At 52.6% G+C, this 26,551-nt stretch overlaps 4 protein-coding genes across 4 annotated transcripts; all 4 read right to left on the minus strand.

Moving 5' to 3' along the window:
- Positions 1 to 1,696: 1,696 nt before the first annotated feature.
- LOC121353581 (sperm mitochondrial-associated cysteine-rich protein-like) lies at positions 1,697 to 2,002 on the minus strand. Its single transcript, XM_041467504.1, has one exon. The coding sequence runs from the start codon at positions 2,000 to 2,002 to the stop codon at positions 1,697 to 1,699; it is 306 nt and encodes a 101-aa protein (XP_041323438.1).
- Positions 2,003 to 4,379: 2,377 nt separating this feature from the next.
- On the minus strand, positions 4,380 to 4,727 carry LOC121353586 (putative small proline-rich protein 5). Its single transcript, XM_041467509.1, has one exon. The coding sequence runs from the start codon at positions 4,725 to 4,727 to the stop codon at positions 4,380 to 4,382; it is 348 nt and encodes a 115-aa protein (XP_041323443.1).
- A 2,718-nt stretch (positions 4,728 to 7,445) lies between these two features.
- LOC121353578 (putative small proline-rich protein 5) lies at positions 7,446 to 7,736 on the minus strand. Its single transcript, XM_041467501.1, has one exon. The coding sequence runs from the start codon at positions 7,734 to 7,736 to the stop codon at positions 7,446 to 7,448; it is 291 nt and encodes a 96-aa protein (XP_041323435.1).
- A 13,177-nt stretch (positions 7,737 to 20,913) lies between these two features.
- On the minus strand, positions 20,914 to 23,608 carry LOC121353580 (loricrin-like). The gene is made up of 2 exons (XM_041467503.1): positions 23,308 to 23,608; positions 20,914 to 21,791 (listed from the first exon to the last, which is right to left on the minus strand). Exons 1-2 carry the CDS (start codon positions 23,606 to 23,608, stop codon positions 20,914 to 20,916), a joined length of 1,179 nt encoding a protein of 392 aa, XP_041323437.1.
- Positions 23,609 to 26,551: the final 2,943 nt, after the last annotated feature.

Consider the following 26,551-nt stretch of genomic DNA (forward strand, 5'->3'; position numbering starts at 1 on the left):
TTCGAGGCCTCCTCACCCTCCCAGGGAACAATTTCCTCCTTATATCCCACCCTAAACTCCTCTCTATCACTCTGAAATAATTTCCCTGTGTCCTGTCCCTGCCGTTCAGGAGGAAGAGTCCCTCTCCATCTTCCCTGGAGATCCCTGCAGATCCTGGAGGGGCTCTGGGGTCTCCACAGGCTCAACATTCCCAACATTCCCAACCTGGTCCATGGGGGAAAGGCTCCTTATCAACTTTATGGCCTTCTCCAGATTTGGAAAAGGAAATAAAACGTGCCGTGGTCAGTGATGGAGGAGAAAGTTGGAAGCTGGGGCAGCACAGGGAAGTGAAAGTCTCTGCTTGAAGACCAAACCACTGCTGTGGCCGTGAAACCTCACTAACTCAATTCCCACCTGCAGGCAGGGCAGGAATGAGTAAGAAAATAGTTTTTTCAGGCTCCTGTGAAGCTGAGCCACCTCTTAGCAAGGGCAAGAACCCCCAGGCAGGTGAATCATTCATTGGTCTCTGTCCCGACCTCAACTTTTCCTTTTTAACCCATTCCTCTCTAATGAGCATTTTCTCCAGAACCTATAAATAACTAATTCCAATTGCTTATTGACCAAGTGGTCATTTAGTGGCTATTGCAGCACTCAGCTCATTCCAGGCCGTTTCCCATGCCAGGGATGGGTGATGAGGAATGAATCATGCTGGGGAAACCTTCACTTATTTTACACTGCAGAAACTGGTTAATTGAGGCTGTTCCATGCTCCAAACCCTGCAGGATTTGATTTTATTTTGGTTCCAAAAATAGCAGTGGCTCTGAAAGCAGAAGCACGTGGGGAAAACATGAACACGCAGGCCAGGTGGAAACCTGAACCCCAACAGCTGCTGAGCCCAGGGCAAGGTTTGTTTCCCCCCCGAATTCACCCCACGAGCTCCTCCCAGCCCTGCAGGCATTTTCCATGGATTTCATGTTTTCTTGGCATCCCTCCAGCTCCAGGGATTAAATTATGATTCCAAACCCAGAGGAAAACAGAGATGCCACCACACCACCAGGGAATCCCAGAGAAATCCCAGAGAAAAGAGGTCCCAGGCTACCAAATCCAACCTGTGCCTGATCCCCACCTTGTCACCCAGGCCAGGGCACTGAGTGCCACCTCCAGGCTTCCTCGGACACCTCCAGGGATGGGCACTCCAAACCTCCCCGGGCAGCCCTTTCCAAGGCCTGACCACCCTTTCCATGAGGAAATTCCTCCTGATGTTCCACCAAGCCTCATTTCCTCCTGGCTGAGCCCCACCAGGAGTTCTCCAGACCCTTCTCCTACTGCCCCAGCCCCTTCCCCAGCTCTGTTCCCTTCTCTGCCAAAATCCAGTCCCTCAGTGCCCCTCTTGCCCACCGACCCAGCCCATTTAATGGAGCAGTGACTGAAAACATCCGGGACTGTTTGGTTGGCTTGAAACACCATTTTTATTGTCTTGCTGGAGGATGAAGCAGCAAAGCAAGAAGGGAACCATTCCCAGCATTGGCAGAGGAAAGATAAACAGCTCAGAGTTCCTTAAACCGAGCGGTTTCATCCTGAAACTGCACCACCTCCAGCAGTTTCAGAAGGTTCTTCTTGGAGAGAAGTGACAAAGCTGCAGAGCCACGAGCACTGGGACGAGCTGGAAGCTGCGGGCGAGGAGTGAGCTGGTGCATCCTGGTGCTGGATCCTGCCCTCAGTACTTGGGGTAGGACGGTGGCAGCTTGCAGATGTTCTTGGTGACCTGGGGGCAGACCGGGGGGCAGTAACGCTGCACTGGGGGGCAGCAGGGCTGCACGGGGGGGCAGTAACGCTGCATTGGAGGGTAGCAGGGCTGCACCGGGGCGCAGCAGGGCGTCACGTAGGTGAACTTCTGCACAGGCTGCCTTTGGATGGTGTAGTGGCACGAGGGCCTCGAGTGGCAGGAGCTGGATCCGTGGCAGGAGGAGCGGGATCCGTGGCAGGAGGACTCGTAGTCGTGGCAAGACCCGCGGGAGCACATGGTGCTGGAGTTCTGGCAAAGCTGTTTGGAGCAAGGGATCAATGTGGTGAGAGGAGGCTCTGGCTCTCTTCTTATATCCCCCCCTTTTCTTTTTAATAATATTTTTTCTTGATGTCTCCTGTGAACTGTTTCTCTCCTTTTTTCACCTGCCTAATCCAGACCCAACACCCCCTTCATCCCGCCAGGTCTGCTGGGAGTGCTCTGGGAATTGGGGTCTGAAATCAGGTCCCTGTGAGTCAATTGGAGCCCCAGGAGACCATCTGCCAAGCCCCAGGTCCAGCAGCATTTGTGTCACCCAAGGATCCCTCCGGGGGCTGCAGCTTTCCCAGGATTCCCAGGAATCCTTGTCTTCCATCCGCCATTCCCACCCCTCCCTCCCTCAGCACACACAGGAGGCACTTCCCTAAATCCCAGCTGCCACGAGATCCATAAAACCCCTCGTGGAGGTTTAAAGAACAGAAATGGTGAAGTTGGTCTTACCCTCTTCAGCTGCAGCGAGAAGTTTCTGGAAGCAAAGGCGAGCGACTGCGGAGGACGGGGCTGAGGGACCTTTTATCCTCTCCCGAGGTCATTTGGGGTGTGAGGCACCTCCTCACGATGACACCTTAATTAATTCTGTGCTCAATCCCGCAGATGTTTGCACTTCCCCTGATTTTAGGTGTTCCCTCCTTGACGCACCGGGTCCCGTCCTGCCTGAGATTCCTACGGCAGGGATTTTGGAAGGGCAGCTCTCTCCCATTTCCTGGAGACTGACACTGATGTGACGGGTGTTAATTAGGGATGAGGGACACCCGGGATTGCATCAGGCACAGAAAAGTCTCAGAAATGCTGACTCCTGGGGTTGGTCTCCCGTTGGGAACAGGTGACAGCTCAGGGTTTTAATTCCCCTGTTGTTGAGTGCCAAGAGGAAATGGGATTACCGCCTGCAATTCCTGGGGATGGCACAACGCCGGAAAATCCGGCGGGATCTCCTCGGCTCCCTGGGCTGGCAAGAAATAAAATGTTCCTGATTCTTCACGTGTCCCTCAACTTGGCAGATGATTGGGATGATCCCATCAGGTTGTTCCACGTGAATCACAGGTTATTAAAGAGAAAAACATCTGACCCTGAGCTCTGTACGAGGTTTGAGGATATTAAATTTTCCCATTCCTTGGCTTCTCTTTCCTTCCGCAATCCCTCACATTTTTTTCACCTGACCTCACCAAAGGATTCAGAGAAGAGGAGCTGAAGTTTGAGCAAATACTGGGTTTTGTCACTACTGGTGGAAGTTTGGGCACTAAAGCTGGATTTTTGGCCCTGTTTGACTCAGAGTTTGAAGTGTAAGAAAATGAAACTCCTCAGCCTGGGAAAATGTTGCCCATTAGAGCAATTCATTGACTGGGAAGGGAAGATCTCCCAAACTAGGGTGTCCCAGAGCTGTTCCCCAGGATAAATGCAGCCAATTCCTCATGGGGAGTTTTGTGGAGCAAGGGAGGATGGCAGGAATTCCTCAGGGACGTTTGGTGACTCAGGTGAGGGCCCTCAGCAGCTGCCCAGGTGACAAAGTGGGAGCTTGTGTGACAGTTCTCCTTTTGTCCACATTGATGCTCTCCAAAATCTTTCTACCTCCTCAAGAGCCTTCCAAAACCACCCAAAAAACATCTCTGAATCTTTCAAATTCAGGGCCTGTTCAGGAAAACAGGATCTCAGAAGAGTTCCCATCATCCTTTGCTCACAGTTCTTTCACAGGAATTTGGGCCTTCTGTTTTCAGAGGCTCAGAGGTTTTAAAATATTTGAAAATTTATATCCAAGGTCTGAAATAGAGCTCGGAGTAAGTTATTGCTTATTGAGAAGGAGCAATGTGACCTACTTATTCCCCTTCCATTTAATTTCCTGGAATCACTGAGGTGGGAAAAGCCCCCTGAGATCATCGAGTTCAATCTTTGACCACGTCCCCCTTTCCTTTACTGACTTCCATTCATTCCCAAATGAATGTGGGAATTATTTGCCACCAAATTTTGGGATACTTTAGAAATACAAAGAAATTTGAACGGGAAACCCCTGAAAAAGTTACCAAAAAAATAAAGGAAAGTGAGAATAAATGAATTCAAAGGCAACGAGGTTCTCATGAATCAGATTTATTGTTTCCCACACCCAGATGAGTCTGAAACAGAAGTGCAAGACAGAGAAAGATTCCCAACAAATAACTACACCCTGAATAATTAGAAAAGGACATTTCCTGAATAATTAGCAAAAATGACACCATAAATGTTAATTAGGGGAGCATTTCATCCCCACATGGCAGAGACCTAGGGGTTTCAGCGTGGACAAGATGAGCTGAGGTCGGGGTGTCCAAGGGAGGAGCTGGCGGCTCCAGCTGCCGGGGCTGGATCCTGTTCAGTACTTGGTGCACGCCGGTGGAAGGTTCCAGATGTTCTTGGTGTACTGGGGGCAGTAGGGCACCTGGGGACAGCAGGGGACCTGGGGATAGCAGGGGGCAGGGGGACAATAGCGCTGCACGGGGGGACAGCAGGGGACAGGGGGACAGTAGCGCTGCACGGGGGGACAGCAGGGCATCACGTAGGTGCATTTCTGCACCGGCTGCCTCTGGATGTAGCGGCAGGAGGGCTCGGGCTCGTGGCAGGAGGAGCGGGATCTGTGGCAGGAGAACCCGGATCTGTGGCAGGAGGAGCGGGATCCGTGGCAGGAGGACTCGTAGTCGTGGCAGGACCCGCGGGAGCACATCGTGCTGGAGTTCTGGCAGAGCTGGAGGGAAGAGAGAGATGGTCAGGCTGGGACAGCTGCCCCCTCCTTGGCTCTTCTTTGGGACTGGGATGGGAAATGTTTCCCTCTGTTTTGGGATGTTCAGGACATGGTGACCCTTCCTTTTGGAGGACACTCCATGATGGTGTGGCTCTGATGGGAATTTCCCTCCCAAGATGCTCCTGTTGGCTTTTCAAGGTAGAATTTCCTTCTAAAATTGCTCTGACTTGTCTGAGCACTCTCTGCCTCCATCTCCTGCCAGTCTGGGAGTGAATTCCTTGCTGGCTCCCAAAGACTCCCTGTCTTTGCAGAGCTGCTCCTTCAATTGCTCCTTCTTTTCTGCCATCCCACCCGTGAGCAAACCAAGCACTCCTTGTGCCTATTCAGACACCCAGCCATCAAAAATAAGGAATTTCTAAGACAAAGGCAAGGTCTAAACACAGAACTCTGTGAACCTCTGCTGCTCAAGAGTAGATAAATCAACATAATCCAACTCACCCTTGGCTGGAGCAAGAGGAAGAGCTTGGGGAGCTGATGCTGAGTGAAGGATGGACAGGGGATGCTGGACTTTTATATCTCCCAAAGGGTTGTCCTGGGAATTAGACACCTCTTGGCAATGCTGACACAAAACCTCATATTCATATTTATCTCCTGTGTCTCATTTTTAGCATTTCCGACTTGATGCAGTCAGGAAAAAACCAACGATGACTTTTTCCTCAGCACTTTAATAAGCGAGGAATTTCCCAATCTGCTTAGAAGGGAATTTTGGAGGCAGTTGCATATTCCCGTGGCAAAAATGAACCTATCCCTGGAGTTATTAAGTGATTTGTCGTTGGGCAACCGGGATTGCATCAACTCCGGAGAGTTGACTCCTTCCCCATGTGCTGCCCCTGGTTCTCCATGGCAGAGTCACATTTTGATTGATAGGTTTTTTTCCCCTGACACAAGGGACTGTAATTAAGAACCACAACTCTCAAGAACTTCATTAGAGGGAGGTCCTGGTGACTACCTGGGACCCAACGCCTCAACTCCGGAGGTGACGCCAGAACGACGTCCCAAATCCCAATTTTTTCCATTCCGTTTCCCAGCCATCAGCTGTTTTTTTGTTTGTGCCATGATATTTTCCTGTTTGCGTTCCTCCTGGATGGAGGGGGTGTCAAATCCTCACCAGGAAGGCTTTGTGTGAGGATTTTACCTGTTGCCAACCCCACGTTTCTGTGGGGTCCTGTTTCATTTAAGCAGTTTTGTAATTTTTATTCTTTCCCCCATTTCGCTCTATGGTCCCAAGTTTCTCTCAGAGCAGCCCAAGGTTTTAGGACAATAAAATGGGTGATTGTGCCTTTCCTGTGACTTTTATGGAGGTGAGAGCCACAGGAACAACTCAGGGGTCAGGGAATTAGATTATCTTTAGGGTCCCTCCCCACCCAAACTATTTTATGATTCTATGAATCTTTTTATTTTATTTGCCAGGTTCAGAAACCCAAAAGCTTTTAGGAAAATAGTTTAGAGCTTAGGAGAATCTGAAGTCTTCTGGAAGCTGCTGTGATGTAGAAATGCTTCATCTGGGTGGATTAAACTCCTTTTTGGGGGAGGCCCTTGAGTCAGTTCTCCGTCAGGCAGGAGGAATCCATGGAATCAGGGAATCATGGAGAGACTTGGGTTGGAAGGGACATTAAAGATCATCTCACTCAACTCTCAGGGTTATTAACTCAAGCTGAGTCTGGCTGCTGAGCTCTTGGGGAAGCTGATGCAGCCACAGAGCCTGTTCTGGAACTGGTGTCTCAGCTGGACTGGGAGATAAGGAAAGTCTGAGGTTGTCAAAAGTCCAGAGAGATTTCACGCTTATTTTAAGTGCCTGCAATTGTCACTGAAAACAGTAATTTGGAGCTCAGTGAAAGAAGGAGGGCTAGGAAAAGCCACGAGGTGCTTATTTGCATTTATTAGACACCTCAAAATGTTTGTGACTCTGAGTCAGAGGGACAAATGAAATGTGAGGAGCTGCTGAGGAGGGGACTCAGTTCCCTCCAGTGGGATCCTGGAATGGGCTGGATGGGGAGGGACCTTAAAAATCTCCAGTGCCACCCCTGCCATGGCAGGGACACCTCCCACTGTCCCAAGGTGCTCCAAACCCCATCCAGCCTGGCCTTGGAAACTTCCAGGCATCCATGGAATCACCTGTGCCACCCTCCCCGGATATAAATGTATAAATACCTATTCTGTGTATCAATATGTGAATAAATAGGGTGCAGGTGAGCTCTCTGAGCCTTTAGCTGCTCCAGGAATGCCTCTGGAATCGCTGGCTTTTATTATTTTGAAATTTTAGGGGCATTTTGTGACCAGCTTGAGGGAAAAAGAGCGAGAAGTGGTGACTAAGAAGTCAGAGGTAACAATTATTCTGAAGAAAAAACGTCAAAGAATAAACAAACCATGAACTTCTTTTACTTTTGGAAATCAAATTTTATTGTTTTGGAGGCTGTCGGATGGGTGAAAAGCAGCAGGAATCATTCCCAGCTTCATGGGAAGCAACCTGAGCCGGGTCTTGCGTGCCGAGCAAATTAAACCAAATTAGAGCAAAACCAGGAACCCAATTCTAATCACAGACAAGGAATTCGAGGGTCAAATTAAAAATGGGAATAAAGAGCCATCGATTGAAGCTTCAGGCACGGAGAGCATCCAAGGCAGGAGCCATCCAGTGTGCCCTCAGTACTTGGGGTAGGACGGTGGCAGCTTGCAGATGTTCTTGGTGACCTGGGGGCAGACCGGGGGGCAGTAACGCTGCACTGGGGGGCAGCAGGGCTGCACGGGGGGGCAGTAACGCTGCATTGGAGGGTAGCAGGGCTGCACCGGGGCGCAGCAGGGCGTCACGTAGGTGAACTTCTGCACAGGCTGCCTTTGGATGGTGTAGTGGCACGAGGGCCTCGAGTCGTGGCAGGAGGAGTGGGACTCATGGCACGAGGTCTCGTGGCTGTGGCAGGACCGGCGGGAGCACATCGTCCTGGAGAGGTGGCAGAGCTGGAGGGAAGAGAGGAACGGTCACAGCCCGCACCAGCTTATAGACATTTGTTCTGGGATTCCCCATGTTCTTCCTAATTTCCAGTTCTTCAGGGGTGAGAAAACGGGGTCAGTGCTGTTGGGAGATGCTTTAATCCCTCACTAAACCCAGAAACTTTTTGGATGGGACTTGATTTCCAGAGAAAAATTGGTCCTAACATCAATTTCCTATGAGCAGCTCCAGATCTTCTGGTTCCTCCTGCATTGAAAACTCCAAGCCCCTTTTCCACAAAACCCTCTGTCTGTATTTTCTACCCTTTCTGTTATTTTGCTTTGCCTTGAGCCTCTGCTCAAAGCCTTCATTGTAATTTGTTTTAGTAATTTGCTCTTGTGGGTATCAAGAACTTGGTCTCCAGAGGTGAGGAGGGAGTGTCCAACACTCCAATTCTACCCAAACTCATGGAAAAGCTTCCAGTTTCCTAAAGAAACTCCAGGGGAAGAGAAAAATTGGACTCACCCTTCCAGCAGTGGGGATGGAGCTGTTTTGGAGCAGAGCAGCGAGTGAAGGAAACTGGGATGGGAAACCTTTTATACTTTTCCACAGGGTTATCTGGGACATGAGGCATCCCTAATTACAGATCCCAGCCCATTTCTATCCGCTGTGTTCAGCTTCCCGTATTTTCCCTTTGATGCTCTGTGCTTTTAGCATTGTAATTATTAATAGCTCATTAATTCCTTTGCCTCCCTATGAAGGAGATTGGAAGGAATTTCACGGGAAGTGACCAATGGATCTGCTCATGGACAACGTGGATCAAGCAGACGAGGTGTTTGTAATCCCAAATTCCTCAGGGTCACATGGACCAGAAGCTCCACGTGATTGGCCTCCATGTGAAAAAAAAAATTATTGATGTTAATCCCTGAGGATTAGGTTTAGGGCAGGAATTCTGCAGGGGAATTGCACAAGGGGGCCGGATAGCTCGATGAGAGGTTTGCATTAGCCCAATTCTGTCCTTCAGTGATCATTCCAACCTGCCTGCCCTCTGTGGCCCAGCAAGGATTTCTCCCCCAGGTGCCCACCAAAGCCACAGGTCCTGCCACCAAACCAGAGTGGGTTCCTGTCCATGGTCCATGGGTTCTGCCACCAAACCTGCCCCAGAGTGGGTTCCTGTCCATGACCCACAAGTTCTGCCACCAAACCAGAGTGGGTTCCTGTCCATGGCCCATGGGTTCTGCCACCAAACCTGCCCCAGAATGGGTTCCTGTCCATGGCCCACAGGTTCTGCCATCTCTGTGGATCCCCATCCACCAAAACCTGGCCAAACAAACCCAGCCTGAGGCTTCAGGTGCTGTTTCAGTTTGGTTTTGCATTGTGCTGTTGGGGGCAGTGGTATCAAATGCCAGGACAGGGTGGTTTGGGGTGAGCTGAATCCCAGATTTCCGGAATCACTGATGTTGGAAAAGATCTCCAAGACCACTGAGCCCAACCTTTGACCAATCCCCACCTGGTCAAGCAGACCAGAGCACTGAATGCCAGGTCCAGGCATTCCTTGGACACCTCCAGGATGGCCCAAGCCCTGCTCACCCTCACAGAGGGGTTTTGGTTATTTTCCCTTCTGATTTTAGGTTCAGGTATTCCTTGGACACCTCCAGGATGGTCCAAGCCCTGCTCACCCTCACAGAGGGGTTTTGGTTATTTTCCCTTCTGATTTTACCCAGAATTTTTTATTTTAGCAGGGACAGAGTGCTGCTGTTGCTGTCCTGCTTCCAGCACTTCCGGAAGGATTTCAGGGATGATGAGACAGGGATGGAGACACAAACACAACACTGTGATGTAGGAGACACTTCAGAACCTAGATTTTCCCGTGAATCACGGGTGAACTTTGGTCTCCCATGCCTGGGTACAAGTCATGCCCATCCGACCCATCAATTACATCTTCTTGTCCCATAAAAGGCAGGAATGTGTCAACACTGGGATGGCACTGGGGATTAGGAGTGAGGCACGAGGGATTTGGGGTGATGCTCTGCTGACTCACCGGGATCCCTCAGACTGGAGCACTCACAGCTGAGCTGCGTTATCCCGGTGCACAGAACGAACCCATAACACCTCCCTGCGAGGTTTGGGTCAGGCCGTGATCAGGCAGCACTTCAGGGATTTTTTGCCACATGTAGGAGGAGATTTGCTATCACCTGAGAGAGGTGAGGAGGGAAAAATGAAAAAAACACCCGGTGTTAGGCGTAAATATCAGGAAGTGGGGCAGGAAACAGAAACATCTGAGGTCGTGAGAGGACAAAGCCCCCATTCTCCAGGAGTGGCTCATTGTGGAAGCTTCCAGCTCCATGAGGTGTGGGATGAGCTCCACGAGGTGTGAGATGAGCTCCTTGAGGGGTGGGATGAGCTCCATGAAATGTGAGATGAGCTCCATGAGGTGTGAATGAGCTCCATGTGGTGTGGGATGAGCTCCTTGAGGTCTGGGATGAGCAGCTGGAGCCAAGCAGCAGCGCTGCCACTCCCTGTGGTTGACTGAGGGGGTTTCACCAACAGTCTGGAACAGTTACAGAAAATTATCCGTGTTTGCACACCTGACTTGGCTCTGCCTGGACCCACCTGTTCTTGCTGCAAGGGGGAGAGGCTTTCCCTGGAATATTTCTCTTCAGGGGTTCAGCACCTTCGCTGCTGTGGCCTTTGTGGGAGGAGAAGTTGGGGACAATTTGCTGCTGGATTCCTGCAGCTTTTCCTGCTTCCCTCTGCAGATGTGTGTGGAGATAACACAACTCCAGCTCGGGAGAGATTCCCTGTCTCTGCTCCTCAGGCCCTTGCCAAGTCTTTCCTTCCATGAAGTGACGCAGCCTGGATGGCTCCGGCTCAGCCGGCAGCGTAGGTGAAACCTTGGATTGCTTGGAAAGGATTCACCTTGGAGATTTTATCTGCCCTTCCCACAAAGGCAGACTCAAACCCGGCCTGGAGCCGCTTGTCTGGCTGGGTGGGTGGGCACAGGGTGGGTGAGGAGTGCTGGGAATGGGGACTGGCACCCTTGGATGTCCCCGTGCCAGGCTGGAGCCGCACGTTCCCAGCCCTGATGTTCATTCCCTGCTCCTGCAATCACCGACCGCACACCTGGCATTGAGGCTCCTTGTTATTTTAATTAAGAGCAGTAATAAAACCAGTGCTAATAGTACCTTTCTTGTTCCTTTCAAAGGTTCAGCACAAACCCTTGGCTAATTAAATGTCTTGTGCATTACACACAGTGTTGCTCTCATCCCACAGAGCCCCCGGTCCCCACAGAAATCGGCCTGGTGGGGTCTGGGGCAGTGAGAAATCCAACTGCAGATCTAAAATTCCTTTTTTCCCTTTCACTTCTACAAGGCGGGCTCAGAACATTAAAGGTTTAAGTCAGTTAAAACCTCAGGAGGAAATGGGAATTTTTTTTCTCACTCAAGAGGGACATTGAGGGGCTGGAGTGTGTCCAGAGAAGGGAACAGAGCTGGGAAAGGGGTTGGGGCAGCAGGAGAAGGGTCTGGAGAACTCCTGGGGGGGCTCAACTGGGAGAAAAGGAGGCTCAGGAGGAGTTTCCTCATGGAAAGGGTGGTCAGGCCTTGGAAAGGGCTGCCCAGGGATGTTTGGAGTGCCCATCCCTCGAGGTGTCCAGGGAAAGCCTGGAGGTGGCACTCAGTGCCCTGGCCTGGGTGAGAAGGTGGGATCAGGCACAGGTTGGACTCAAAGGTCTTGGAGAGCTTTTCCAACTTCAGTTCCTCTGGGATTTCCTGCAAGGAACACAGACTCCTGATGGGATTTTCAAAGCAGGGAGAGTTCCCTCACAGAAAAGACCAATTTAACCCCAAATTTTCCATTTTATAGGGGTCAGAAGGGACACTGAGCATGACCTGGTCCTTCCTCTGCTCGTGTCCTCCTCTTTATGGAGATCAGGGATTCCCAGATTTCCAGGATAGAGCCAGCTCTGCTCTCACCAGCCATGGACAAACTGCAAACCCTTCACAAAGTGCCCGTGAGGGTCTGAGGCTCCGAGCCAAGGGCTGGGATTGCAGAGAGGCTGATCTGCACCTTCTGCCCCAGACAGCTTTTGAAATCAGCCTGGGAGGTGCCCAAGGTGTGGGGACTGCACGGCTGAGCCACCCCAGCCACTGGAATGCCATGGGAAGGGGAGGGAGCTGTGGAAAGCAGCTCCCCTCAGCCCAGACAGGCTTGGGAACGATGCCAAAGATAAGGAAAACCAGTGGAAAAACACCAGGACGCCAGCACGTTTGATGAGCTTTAGGTTTTAATTCAATATCACACCTTTGCTACTGGAGACAGGAGCAGGGAACGAAGAACAAATCCCAATTCCACCGCACTAATGCCACTTGGGGTTCCCAGGAGGAGGGAAAGGGGTCGGAGGGATGAGGCAGGGCCTGTCCAAGCTCAGGGACAGGGGACAGGAGCAGCTCCGAGCCCTTCACTTCTGCTGCTGCTGCGGCGGCCACTGCACCGGCTGCTTGATCTGCTGCTGCTGCTGCTGGCACGGAACCTGGGCCAGGGGCACCTGCCCCGTGCCCGTGGCCACCGGGCACTGCGGGGTCAGCACCACCACGGGGGTCACGTCCGGCACCGGGGTCACCTCGTGGCACACGACCCCCTCGGAGCCGTGGCAGGAGCGGTCGCTGTCGTGGCAGGAAGAGCTGCCGCCGTGGCAGGAGGAGCTCTCGGAGCTGTGGCAGCCTCTGTTCTCACGGGAGCACATCTTTGGGCTGGGTGAGAGAAGGTTGGGAAAGCTGGGAAGGAGAGAGGTTTGGCATTAGGCTCAGGGAGGGCACAGGTCCCATCGCTCCCAGATGTCCCAGCGGGATTTGCCTTTCTGCCCGCCCAGTTCACCCAGTTTGGGGCTTCGTTTCCACAGTGCTGGATGAGCCTGGACCATCTGAACACCCCCATGAGTCCCCACAGCAGCCCTGGCCTCTGGTTCTGCTGGGCCCCATGAGCCATTTCCCTGTTCTTCCTTGAGCCATTTGCCTGTCATTTTTTGAACCATTCCCCTGCTATTTTTTGAGCCATTTCCCTTCTTTCCTTCAGCCATTTCCCTGCTATTCCTTGAGCTATTTCCTTCTTCTTCCTTGAGCCATTTCCCTGCTCTCCCTTGAACCATTTTCCTGCTATTTTTGAGCCATTTCCCTGTTTTTCCTTGAGCCATTTCCCTGCTATTTTTTGAGCCATTTCCCTGTTCTTCCTTGGCTGCATCCCAGGATGTTCCTGGAGGAGCAGATGCTCTGTGTGATGCTGGGATATCCCGCCCCAGCAAGAGGCATCTTGGCAAGAATCCCAAAAATCTTGTAGCCTTGAGGGGCCCTGGCACAGCCAGGACTGGTGGCAGAGCCCTGGAAAAATCCACTTCCAAAGGCAGGTGCCCAAAATAAAGATAAATTCCTCTGCTCCCTCCAGGCCCAATTTCCTGAGCATGAGGAAAATCCTCTGTGCACATCCCAACTCCCTGCCGAGGATTGCTGGGATTTCAGGGAGGCAAAAGGCATCTGGGATGCTGAGCTGGAAGAGGATCCTGCTGCTCCTTCCTCTCACAGTTTAAATCTGTCTTCTCTGTCCTTTCCTAAATTTCTTCAGGGACGTCTTAATACTTTCAGCCCCTGAATGTTTTCCAAAGGAGCTTAATAAAGCAGTCAGGTTTATAAAAGCAATTAAAATTAATTAAAAGCATAACCCCGAGGTTTCTTATGAAAGATCAGCCTGCTGTCTCCCATTCATCCCCAAATCCCATTCTTTGCTTTAATTAATTTCCAGTTTGTCCTTTAGATACTGGAAAGCACCAGAGTAATCCAAATAGAACTACAGGTAATAAATTTTGCTTCTCAGCACAGGCAGTCCTAATTTTTGGGAGCGCAAAACAGCCCCAGCCACAGAGCCAAGGATTTGGTTCTCAATAACCCCAGGAAATGTCCCCAGAGCAAAGCTCAGCTCAGTGCAGGGAATTCTAATTGGAATTAAAGGTTAGCAGGCACTCACCTGGGCTGTGAAGGCTCTGGAGGAGGAGCGGAGCTGAGTGAATGAGCTGCTCTCCCCTCCAAGGACTTTTATACAGTTCCCAAGTCCCTTCCTGAAAATGCAATAACCCCCTGGGGAAAAATGACCAAGGTATTTACAAAACAGCCCCACCCCTAATTACCCACCACCTTCAAAAGCTCCTTCCACCTGATTTCTTTGATTGACTTGTCAGGCTCTGGATTGTCTTCCTCGTCTTACACAGCTTTAATTGCACCCTGCCCCTGGCGGGCTCTGAGTGAAAACCGTGTGGGCGGCCCGGCTGGCTCACCCTCACGGCACGATGAATTTTAGGTTGCAAAACGGGCGGCAAAGGTGGTGAGTTTTGGGGTTCCTGTCCTCCCGAAACCTCTCACCTGGAGTCTGGCAGGAAGGAGAGGTCCCAGTGCCCGGCCCTCCCTGACTGGTCTTGGTGGGAGAAAAACCTTGGGGCTTTTGTGGAGAAAAACCACCATTCTCAGGTTCTTCCCGTGAAAAATGGCAAATTCTTAGAAAGTCCTGGTTGGATGTGCTTGGAAAACATCTTTAAAGTTGTTTTCACCCTGTGAGGCATCTGCAGGTACCAGAACTGAGCCAAGGGTCCCTTCTCTCACAGGGTCATTTCCCAAAGGAACAAAACCAGGATGGTGAAGTCTGTGGCCACTGTGGGAGGCTCTGGCTGGGAGGTGACCTGGGAAACCCAGCTGGTGGCACAGGCCACTGTTGGAAGTGTTGGCTTCTACCTGAGAATTCCCCAAAAATCTAATGAGGTTTCCTCAACATGAAGGAGAACTTCTCCCCATGGAGGGGGGCAGACCCCTGGAACAGCTGGAGTGTCTGGGGTCATTCCAGACCCTGCTGGATGTGTCCTTGTGTCACCTGGTCCAGGTGACCCTGCTCTTCCACTGTTCCAGGATTCTGTGATTGTGAGATCAGGGATTCCAAGCTTCTGTGGTTCCATGGCTCCATGGTTCTGTGATTCCCTACCTGTGTCCATCTACTTGGACATCTACTCCTGGAGTTTCTATCCCACCTGATTTTACGGCCATTCCACCATCACTGACAAAGTCACCACCGATGTTCATTGCTGATGTTTTTCCTGGCCAGCCCCAAGATGCCCCACACAGAATTTCTCTGAAATTTTCCATTTTTTCTCATATTTTATTCCGTTGTATTTGCCGGACTCTGGAGCCGTGATGGGAAATTGGCGCCAACGGAAGACGCTTGTGCAAACCTTGCACCCGTGAGTAAGCTGTGAGTAAAATGCTGGGTCAGAGACCACGCATCCGAGCTCCCCACGCATCCCGAGCTCCACTGGCTCTTCCCTGGGGCGGGATGGGAGCACCTGGGTGCAGAGCACTGGGGTGGTGCAATCCTGGATGCAACCACGGCTTCGCAACAGCCCCGGCTTCTCATTTCCCCTCCCGTTCCCGGCCTGACCATGGAATTCCAGGAAGACTCCTGATGTGTTCTCACTCATTTCCCACCTGAACTCCCTCATGGAGCCATGAGGTTTGGTTGGGCAGAGATGCCCTGAAGCCGAGGGGTGGCTCCCATTTGCTATCACTGAAACAATTCCTGGAGTTTCTATCCAGAGGCGCCAGTTGGAGACTTTCATCCAGAAGCCAGAGCTGTGTTTACTGCTCAGCCTGTTTACCAACAGCTTCATGAGAGGGGCCTTGGTTTGACAAGAACCGACAGGCTCGGGATGAGTCCTGGCTTATCTGAGCTGGGGATGAGTCCTGGCTTATCAGAGTCGGGAATGAGCTCGGTGTTATCAGGCTTTGGGATGACTCCTGTGTTATCAGAGTTCCTCACAGGATGACTGAGTCCCTGCCCTGTTGCACAAGGAGAGGGGAGGAAACCTCGCTGTGCCAAGGATAAAACCCAGCCTGGGACTCCTCCCAGCCTCAGGCTGGAGCTGAGCTCTGGGGAGGGTGGATCAGCTCCGGCTCCTCGTGTCCAACCTTGGGTGCAAACCTGTCTGCCCTGGGTTTATTAAATAATGAACCATCCAAACTTTGGGAGTGCCTTTTGATAGGAGCCTCAAGAACCAGGGAATAAGAAATGGGATTTTCCAGTGTTTTCTGTTTTCTCTGCTTTGGGAGGGACTGAAATTTTGAGGTGGTTTTTGGTCAGTTGGATAAACACAAATATTTGAAGACCTGGGCTTGGTTTTCTGAATTCTCTGGGAATTTTGTTTGAGCTTTCAGAGATTTTTTGCTCCCTTAATGAAGGAAGGAAACCCACAGAAATATCAATAATGAAGTGGTGGATTTTAGAAATAGAAATAAAAGCAAATAAATGATAACGCTGCCTAATTTTAGAATGGAATTTAATAGGGCTGGTGACAAAATCTTGTGTAATTGTCCCCACATGATGATACGACACTTTATGTGCGAAGGATCCTGTGGCATCAAACATGGGTTTAGAGCTCAGAGGATTTGGGTCTTTGGTGTTTCAGGGCAAAGTTTTCTGGATTTTTATTGAGTTGAAAAAGTCAAAATCCCCCCAGGTGGGTGAAAAAAAAAGGTAAAAAAACAATGTGATTTTATGTCTCACTTTTAAATGGACCCAGATCTGTGGGTGTTTTTTTTTAACCTTCCTAACGAGTATTTGGATGAGTCAAACAACCCCAGAGAAGATTAAATGTTGGGCAAACCTCACGTCCCAACCAGCACTGGAACCGTCCTCTCCCCGTGCCTAATTTAGGGCCTGATCCTATCAAAAAATGCCATGAGCAGGTTATGGGGAGGAAGCCAAGCAGCTCCTTGGAGTTGCCTCATGCACAAGGTTCTACGTGCTCAGGGTTTCGCCATCCCCGGCAATCTCCGGGGCAGGAGCTGGGAGCTGGTGCCAGGTAAACAACCTTTCACTGCCAGGTCACACAGTAAATAATAATCAGTCGGAAATCCCCCGGGAGATTGGCAGATCTCCTTAATGAGGCTCGTGGGGGCTCCATGGGGTGGGAACAGCAGCTCCAGCAAGAGCCAGGTTAAGAGCAGAATCCCAGGATTCTGGAGTCGTTGGAGTTGGGAGGGATCTCTGGAGATCTCCTGAGAGAGGAGGGGGCACAGGGACATATCCAAGTGGATTTGGGATGTCTCTGGAAGGGGAGACCCCACTCCTTTCCTGGGCAGCTGTTCCAGGGCTCTGCCACTTCCATGGAAATAAATTCTCCCTCTTGCTGAGGTGGAATTGGGGTTTGGTTTATCCTTGTCCCGTCATTGGGCACCACTGGGAAGAGTCTGGCACCGCCTGAACTTCTCTGGCAGTTGACAGTGATGTGTTTTAATTGCATTAACATAAAATTTACATTTAAATTAGGTGTAAAATACATATGAAAAAGGTGCTTTGTGTTGCGGAAGTTCCTTGAGGACCCATTTGCATTTTGAGTGGAGCCAGAAATGAAAGAAATCATCCCAATATTGAAAATACCCACAGACGGTGAGGTTTTATTTTCCAACCCGTGATCCAGAGGAGATGGAGAAAAGAATCTTTCCCCATCACCACAGCACAAACCCCTTCTTCCAGCAGCTCCAACAGCAGGACCATTGTCAGCACAGCCCCATGTGAGGAATGCAGAGCTCTGTGATGTAGTGGCACCATCAGGGGTGAAAATTCCACCGTGGCACATCCAGGGGCACTTTTGGGATGTGGGAGAGGCTGCTGGGCAGTCACTTCTTCTGGATGGGGGGCCAGTGGGTGCTCTGCTTGCACTGCTCGCTCTTGATGGCAGGGACCACCACGGGGCATTTCTCCTGCACCATCTGGGTACATCCCCCGCCCGCAGGGCCGAGCTCCGGGCCGGGGAACGCCCCAGTTCCATACGCCCCATATCCATACCCTCCACCGTAGTACCCTGAGCCCTCAGAGACCCCCCCGCTGCTCAGGGTGTTACTCAGGGGTGCAGAGTATCCATACCCAGCCCCTGCTCCCTCGGCCATTCCCGAATTCCCTCCGTGGTAGATGGATCCTCCACCTCCCCCTGCGCTGCTGATGACCGGCCCCACGTCCTCGCTGCCGTACCCCATTCCCACTCCGGAGCCGTAGACCGGGACCGTCCCCACCACGGGGTCCCAGCCGGACGTGACCCCACAGTCCCCACTGGCCACCACGAGGGACCCGTCGGTGTCACACGAGAACCTCCCTGAGATGCTGAAGGGGGCTGGCGCTGGCGGGGGCGGGCAGGACGAGGGTCGCCGGCTGTAGGTGACGGAGCCTTCCCCGTCGTAGGAGAAGGAGGCGCGGCCGTGGCGGTTGGCGAAGGCCCCGGAGCAGAATCCGCGGTGGCTCAGGGAGATCTCCCGGCTGTAGCCCCGGTTCCGCCGGGAGCATTTCCGCCGCAGATAGTGGTAAAGCTGGAAGAAGAAAGGAAAACATCCCGAAATTTGCACCGTTTCTGCTTCGTGTTGGCGCCAGGGCAGGTGGGGAGGTGCCGAGTGGTGTGGTCAGGGACTGGGGCAGTTCCAGGCTTTGAAAGTGAGATGTTAGAGAATCGTGGAATTGTGGGGTGGTTTGGGTTGGAAAAGACCTTAAAGCTCATCCAATGCCACCCCCTGCCATGGGAAGGGAAACCTTCTGCTAGACCAGTTTGCTTCAAACCCCTATCCTTCAAATCCAAGGATATCTGGGCTCTTCCTGGGATAGCTTTCCTCTTTCTGCCTCTATTTCCAGAGAATCCAAAAGCTGAAATATGTTCTGAATTCAAAATCTGAAATATAAAATCTGAAAGGTGTTATTTTCCCCTCTAGTAACTGCCATGGCTTTCTCCACTCATTTTCATGTCCACAGAGCTGCAAAAACACCGAGGATCATCCTCATTTCTGTTCCTCAGTTGTTGCAAGAGCAATGAATAAAAGTTTCCATCCTGGCTCTGTTACTGCAGCCCCAAAATTCTTTTATAGAAGGTGATTGGCCCAGACACAGAGGCTCGCGGCCGTTCTGAGGTCCAGCTCAGGGTTGTTATTAATTAATATAAAAATTCAAACCCACACATTCAAACCCACAGAGGTTGTGCAGTCCCCACGTGCCGGCCCCACCACAGACCCATCCGGGTTTTTGCCCTGCTCATCCCTCTGCATCCCGCTCTGGTGCCCTGATTTCACCTTTCTCCGCAGGGATTGGACCCAGAAGGGAGCTGGAGCCCACCCAGATCCCGAGGATTTGGCCCAAGGCAGAGGGGTCCTGCTGCCAGCACGAGCCAAGGTATCAAATGAGCTGCATCCCCTGAGTAGGAAAGGATAAAATCCCAGAAAAAAACCCCAGACTTACCCTCTTCAGCCATCGGAAACACATTTAGAAGGTAAAGGTCGACTGAATGAGGAGCTTAAACAGCCTCAGGGACATTTATATGGCGTTTAACATGTATGGGAAGTGAGACACCCTCGGGAATGAGAAGGATTTATTTACCAAACTGCCATTTCAGTGTTTGCTTTGACTCCCGATCCATATCTCCCTTCACACCGCTCATTTCGCTGCTGTAATTGTTACTTCTGCCTAATGAGCCTATTCCTGTGCCCCTGCCCTGGGCTACACAGGAACCCTCCTGCCCCCAGCCCCGGGAGAGGTGGGTGGGGGGTGTGGGTGTAGAACGCACAGCGAGAGCGGGGACAGTGGGGCACAGGGGAGGAACAGCTCCCAAAGCTCTGGTGACAACCTGATCCCTCCCCGGTGGCTCCAGGGGGAACTTTTTCCGAGGAAAACATTTGCATGTGAACCAGAAGGCCGTTCAAAGTGATTGATGCGCTAAGCGGGAATTTTGCAAGGGTGCCGGAGGTGCCCAAAGAGAGTTTAAAGGCAGAATTTGCGGAGGTGTGAATGTCCCGATGGTTAAACCCAGCCTGGCTGGATTACGCTTTAATGAAGGATTATGCCTCCACATCCCTCCCTTCCTTCTTTTTCATCTTCATCTGGTTTGGAAAGAGCAGCGGGGCCTGGTGGGGGTCGCAGACCCCGGCTGCCCCAGCCCGGCCCCCGCAGAGCAGCTCCTGGAAGCTGGACCAGCTCCGGGGAGTTCTGCTGTGGGGACAAAAAGTCCCAGTTTTGGCCAAAGCCCCATCCCCGGGCAGAAATCCGTGCGTGGGGAGGGGCGGCTGCCAGGGCAGGGTGCAAAGCCTGGGGAGGGGGGGATTTGAGTCCCGGAGGAAGATTTGGAGGTGCCTGAGGGATTTGATGCTGGTTTTATTCCCGCCTGCCCGGCCCGGGTCTGGGTTGGCTGGTTGGCAGGTCAGGCTTCCCTCTGGGTACAGATCATGGAATTCCAGAATCCCTGAGGTTGGAAAAGCCCTCCCAGACCATCAAGTCCAGCCTGTCCCGGCTTTGTCAGCCAGCCCAGAGCACTGAGTGCCACATCCAGTCCTTCCTTGGACTCCTTCAGGGATGGGGACTCCAAACCTCCCTGGGCAGCCCCATCCAAGTCCTGACCACCCTTTCCATGAGGAAATTCCTCCTGGTGTCCACCCTGAGCCCCCCCTGGTGCAGCTGAGGGTGTTCCCTCAGCTTGCTGCAGGAAGAGGGAGGATGGCAAGGCTGTGGATGTTGTCATGCGTGTTTTATTGCCCACCTGGGGCATCACCAGCTGCTGTTGGGTCATCCTCAATCCCTGCTCTTCCCAACTGAGCCTGGTGGGCCTGGTCACATCTCCCATCAGATCCACAGAGGTGGTCATTGTGTGCTGGCACCTCAGAGGACACAGAGGGGGCCTGCACCATGCCCAAGCACCAAAGGGTGTTGGTGCTGTGGTTCCTTCAAATTTTGGGGTCTTCTGTTCCTCCCTCACAGAGCCCAGGTGGAAAATGAAGGTGAAAAACCTCTGGGACAATAAACTGGCTGGCTTTGGAGTGAAACATCTCATCAGAGACATTTCTACATCCCAAGACCACGAAGTGCAGGTTGGTAGTGCAAGAAAGAAATGAACTCCCAAAAAAGGGGAAGATTTTGAGCAATTATAACATTTATTGGGTGTCAAAAGTGGCAGAACATTATCAAAGGCACCCCAACACCAGGAGCAGGGCACAGCAGGGCAATCCTGGAGATCTCACACGAGGGTGCAGCGTCCAGGGAACAGGAGAGGACACGCTGGGAAGGACCAGGCAGCAGAGCCAGGCAAAGAGGAGCGTGGCAGGGACTCAGAACCGGAGCTGCCCAGGGCTGTTACTTCTGCTGGCCGTAGGGCCAGTAGGAGCTCTGCTTGGTCTGGTGGGACACCACGCTGGGGATGACAATGGGGCATTTCTGCTGCGAGGAGCCTCCGCCGCCACCTCCAGAGCTGATGATGATGGTCTGGCCTGAGGAGCCGCTGCTGCATCCTCCTCCCATCCCATAGCTGGATCCTCCGCCATAGCATCCGGAGGATCCACCACTGCTTCCTCCTCCAATGATGGTCTTCCCTCCTGAATAGCCACCACCGTACCCTCCTCCCATGCCGTATCCTGAAGATCCTCCACCACAGTAACCAGAGGAACCTCCACTACCTCCCCCTACAATGATGCTCTTTGATCCCGAGGATCCACCGTATCCTCCACCCATCCCATAGCTGGATCCTCCACCGCAGCATCCAGAGGAACCTCCGCTGCTTCCCTCTCCCAATATGATCTTGGTTCCTGAAGACACACCACCACATTCTCCACCCATGCCATATCCTGAAGATCCTCCACCACAGTAACCAGAGGAACCTCCACTACCTCCCCCTACAATGATGCTCTTTGATCCCGAGGATCCACCATATCCTCCACCCATCCCATAGCTGCCCCCACTGCAGCATCCAGAGGAACCTCCACTGCTTCCACCTCCAATGATGCTCTTTGACCCCGAAGATCCACCATATCCTCCACCCATCCCATAGCTGGAGGAGCCCCCACTGCAGCATCCAGAGGAACCTCCCCCTACAATGATGCTCTTTGATCCCGAGGATCCACCATATCCTCCACCCATCCCATAGCTGCCCCCACTGCAGCATCCAGAGGAACCTCCACTGCTTCCCCCTCCAATGATGCTCTTTGATCCTGACGAGCCACCACCGTATCCCCCTCCTATCCCATATCCAGAGGAGCCCCCACTGCAGCAGGATCCCCCTCCTCCACCACCAGAGCTGATGATGATTTTGCCGGAGCCCCCTCCGCCCCCGCAGCAGGAGGAGCCTTGGGACTGGTAACTGGAGCCTCCGCTGTGGCACCCGCTGGACTGGGAGGACATCCCATGGCAGCCTCCGGAGCTTTGTCTGGAACACATCTTGGAGCAGTGACCCTGCAAGGAACGGGGCTGTCAGAAAGGAGAATCTTGGAGATGCAGCTGAGCCTTCCCAGCAGACAAAGAAAGGAGTTCCCAGGACTTGCCCCATTTTGTCCCATCTTCTGCAGCCCTACTTTGAACTCCCACCCTGAGACCTGCCGTGACATCCCAGGGAGCTCTCTGCAGGTCAAAACAGTTCTGGGAACCCTCTGTGTGCAGGAAGGTTGGGAACACTTCCCGAGGTTTGCACACATGCTCTGACACGCCTAAAAAATGGTGTGGATCCTTCTGGATGTCTCACACTGACTCAGCAGCTGAAAGTTCAGCTTTCAGGGTTCCACCTGCAACGCCCCTGTCTAAGGAAGGGAGTTCTGTTGGCACCTCCACTTGCTTTTTGGTGGAGCCACCACAGTTCAAAGAACACCCAAAGACAAACTGGTGGAGGGATCTCCCTGCGTAAAGGTTCCAGAAGTTTCCGTATCCACGGGCTTACCTTGAGTGCTGGTGGGAACGTCGCGATGCTCGGTGTGGGTTGAGTGAGGAGCCCTGGGATAGCTGAGCTTTTATACTGGCTGCATCGCGCTCCCGAGGGAAGTGAGACACCCTGAGGAATGCTGAGAGATTTATTGACAGAGCTTGGCCTCAGCTGCCTCCTTCCTTGACTCACTTGCAGCAGAGGTGATGCGAAGGAGGCGCATCAGCCCCGTTCTGTATCGCAGTCGCTAATTCGGCTTAATGATTCTCTTCCGGGAGCCTCGCTCCGAGTTTTTGGGACAAACGACATCTGGGGGTCTGTTTTGGGGAGGGCCCAACATGTTTCTGCTGGGATGGAGCTTCCTGGGTGCTCAGGACAGAGTGGGGACTGAGCAGATGCCCAGCAATGGGGACTGGAGTGAGTTGGAGACAGAGAGTGATGGAAGGACCAGGATAAAGGATGTGCTTGAGCAGAATCACAGAGAATTTTGGAGAATTCCCTCAAGGACTGGCAAGACGGGGAGCAGGAGCACGTCCATCCTGCTGGGAAAGGCCAGAGGTGCCACCCCAAGGAGTTCCCTCCTTTGGAGCTGCCCAGATCTGTGTCAGAGGATGATGTGAGGGTGATAGTGACAAAAGGGATTTTCCCTCCAGTCTTTTGTGACACCAAGGTGGAAGTGGCTGTTGGATTTCCACGGATGTCTGTGCTCGGTTCCAGCTTCCAGGGGTCTCAGTCTCCAGACTGGAACAGGGAAAGCCTTAGAATCCTCCTGTTTTCAAAGTTGCAGGTACCTCCCCCTACAATGATGCTCTTTGATCCCGAGGATCCACCATATCCTCCACCCATCCCATAGCTGCCCCCACTGCAGCATCCAGAGGAACCTCCACTGCTTCCCCCTCCAATGATGCTCTTTGATCCTGACGAGCCACCACCGTATCCCCCTCCTATCCCATATCCAGAGGAGCCCCCACTGCAGCAGGATCCCCCTCCTCCACCACCAGAGCTGATGATGATTTTGCCGGAGCCCCCTCCGCCCCCGCAGCAGGAGGAGCCTTGGGACTGGTAACTGGAGCCTCCGCTGTGGCACCCGCTGGACTGGGAGGACATCCCATGGCAGCCTCCGGAGCTTTGTCTGGAACACATCTTGGAGCAGTGACCCTGCAAGGAACGGGGCTGTCAGAAAGGAGAATCTTGGAGATGCAGCTGAGCCTTCCCAGCAGACAAAGAAAGGAGTTCCCAGGACTTGCCCCATTTTGTCCCATCTTCTGCAGCCCTACTTTGAACTCCCACCCTGAGACCTGCCGTGACATCCCAGGGAGCTCTCTGCAGGTCAAAACAGTTCTGGGAACCCTCTGTGTGCAGGAAGGTTGGGAACACTTCCCGAGGTTTGCACACATGCTCTGACACGCCTAAAAAATGGTGTGGATCCTTCTGGATGTCTCACACTGACTCAGCAGCTGAAAGTTCAGCTTTCAGGGTTCCACCTGCAACGCCCCTGTCTAAGGAAGGGAGTTCTGTTGGCACCTCCACTTGCTTTTTGGTGGAGCCACCACAGTTCAAAGAACACCCAAAGACAAACTGGTGGAGGGATCTCCCTGCGTAAAGGTTCCAGAAGTTTCCGTATCCACGGGCTTACCTTGAGTGCTGGTGGGAACGTCGCGATGCTCGGTGTGGGTTGAGTGAGGAGCCCTGGGATAGCTGAGCTTTTATACTGGCTGCATCGCGCTCCCGAGGGAAGTGAGACACCCTGAGGAATGCTGAGAGATTTATTGACAGAGCTTGGCCTCAGCTGCCTCCTTCCTTGACTCACTTGCAGCAGAGGTGATGCGAAGGAGGCGCATCAGCCCCGTTCTGTATCGCAGTCGCTAATTCGGCTTAATGATTCTCTTCCGGGAGCCTCGCTCCGAGTTTTTGGGACAAACGACATCTGGGGGTCTGTTTTGGGGAGGGCCCAACATGTTTCTGCTGGGATGGAGCTTCCTGGGTGCTCAGGACAGAGTGGGGACTGAGCAGATGCCCAGCAATGGGGACTGGAGTGAGTTGGAGACAGAGAGTGATGGAAGGACCAGGATAAAGGATGTGCTTGAGCAGAATCACAGAGAATTTTGGAGAATTCCCTCAAGGACTGGCAAGACGGGGAGCAGGAGCACGTCCATCCTGCTGGGAAAGGCCAGAGGTGCCACCCCAAGGAGTTCCCTCCTTTGGAGCTGCCCAGATCTGTGTCAGAGGATGATGTGAGGGTGATAGTGACAAAAGGGATTTTCCCTCCAGTCTTTTGTGACACCAAGGTGGAAGTGGCTGTTGGATTTCCACGGATGTCTGTGCTCGGTTCCAGCTTCCAGGGGTCTCAGTCTCCAGACTGGAACAGGGAAAGCCTTAGAATCCTCCTGTTTTCAAAGTTGCACTTGAAGGCCATCAAGACGTGACCCTTGAACACCAAGACGTTAAACCCCCCTTCTACCTCAACAGGATCCATTTCTGAGGGTCTTCAGTGGCCACCCCACCCACACCTGAGCAGGGGAGTCACCTGGATGCGTTCCCTACTGGAGGATGACAGTTTGTCAGCACAGCTGTCCCAGCACCAGCTCTGTGTCACGCGTGTTTGGAGCCTGACAGCAGCATCCGCCCTCTCGGGACACTGAGTAGAGGAAGGACTAATAGGGGTTTTGGCTGTGGGGACAAGTGACAGCAGCAGCAGGTCCCAGTTGTCACCACAAACGTGACTTTGAACACGCACATGCAACGCCTTTGGGATGGGGACAGGGCCACCAGCGGCAGGGACACACGTGCAGGGGCTTCCTTTGTTCAGCTTTGGAGTTCCTCCCGTGGCCTTATCTCTGTTCTCATCTCCAGATCTGAGGTGTCACCGCTGTTCTGGCTCCCAGCTCTGATGTGTGGGTGTTGTACTCCTGAGGATCTCAACACCTTGATCCCTTCCGTGCCTTCAGCCTGTAGGGACTTGCCCAGATTAGGATTTAGGACTAGCCAGACTCAGGATTAGCAGCTCATTGGCACAGAGGGACACCCAGCATGAGCAGCTCGTCCTGACCCAGGCATGAGGAAAAGCCGTGGAGGTTTTTGGAGGGGTGGTGAGAGGAGCTCCTGCAAACCACAGAGTGTGGAGAGCCCAGGATGGGACCCCTGGAAGCACTGGACCTGTAGCCCATGGATTTGTTTGCCAGAGATGTAGGAAAAGCATGGCTGGAGCACAAGGTTGTCACTACCACATCCTCTCCAGATTAGGGAGGTAGATTTTGGATACCTGTGTTGGGTAAAGGGAAATGGGGATGTAAAAGGCTTCGGGGCCACGTTCTCAGTTTTGTGATGCTCTGCTGGGCCCTTTTCCCTGCAGTCCTGGAGCCCTTGGGAAGGGCTGGCAGGTCATGGTGCCTCTTCATCTCCTCACGGCAAACACCTCGGTGGGTGGTTGATATGAGAGAGGACAAATCCCTGGCCAGATCCTACAGCACCCTGGATCCCTTTTCCCACCAGATTCCCTCACACATTGTGATGCTGAGAATGTGGGGCACAATCCTGGAGAAGAACTCTTTAGTTTTCTACAAAAAGCAGGAATCTGTCAGTCGTGATCCCTCAAGAGTTTCATGGCTGATGATCCCTGTAATCCCTAATTTTGTTTCCTCCCTACCAGGTGTGTTTGTGAGTTGAACAAAAAGGGCTTAAAGTTTCCTGGACTCAAGACTAATCCCACCAGTTCCAAAGAGGACTTTGGGAGTCCTTTTAAAGAGGATTTTCCAGCTTTGAGAGGAAAGCCAACTGTCTCTGGGCTGCATCCAAAGGAGAGTGGGCAGGATGGTGAGGGAGGGATTTTTCTGCTCTGGTAAAATCCCACTGGGAATGCTGTGTCCAGTTCTGGTGTCCCCAACATAAGAAAGACGTGGAATTGTTGGAGCAAGTCCAGAGGAGGCCATGAAGTTGATAACAGGAGCCCCTCCCCTATGGAGCCAGGCTGGGAGGGCTGGGAATGTTCGGCCTGGAGGAGAGGAAGTTGTGTGGAGACCCCAGAGCCCCTCCCAGGACCTGCAGGGGTTCCAGTGAAGCTGGAGAGGGACTTTTCCTCAGGAACTG

Source organism: Pyrgilauda ruficollis, unplaced genomic scaffold (genome assembly GCF_017590135.1).
Source record: "Pyrgilauda ruficollis isolate IOZ18807 unplaced genomic scaffold, ASM1759013v1 scaffold208, whole genome shotgun sequence".
In the NCBI taxonomy this organism is placed as follows: domain Eukaryota; kingdom Metazoa; phylum Chordata; class Aves; order Passeriformes; family Passeridae; genus Pyrgilauda; species Pyrgilauda ruficollis.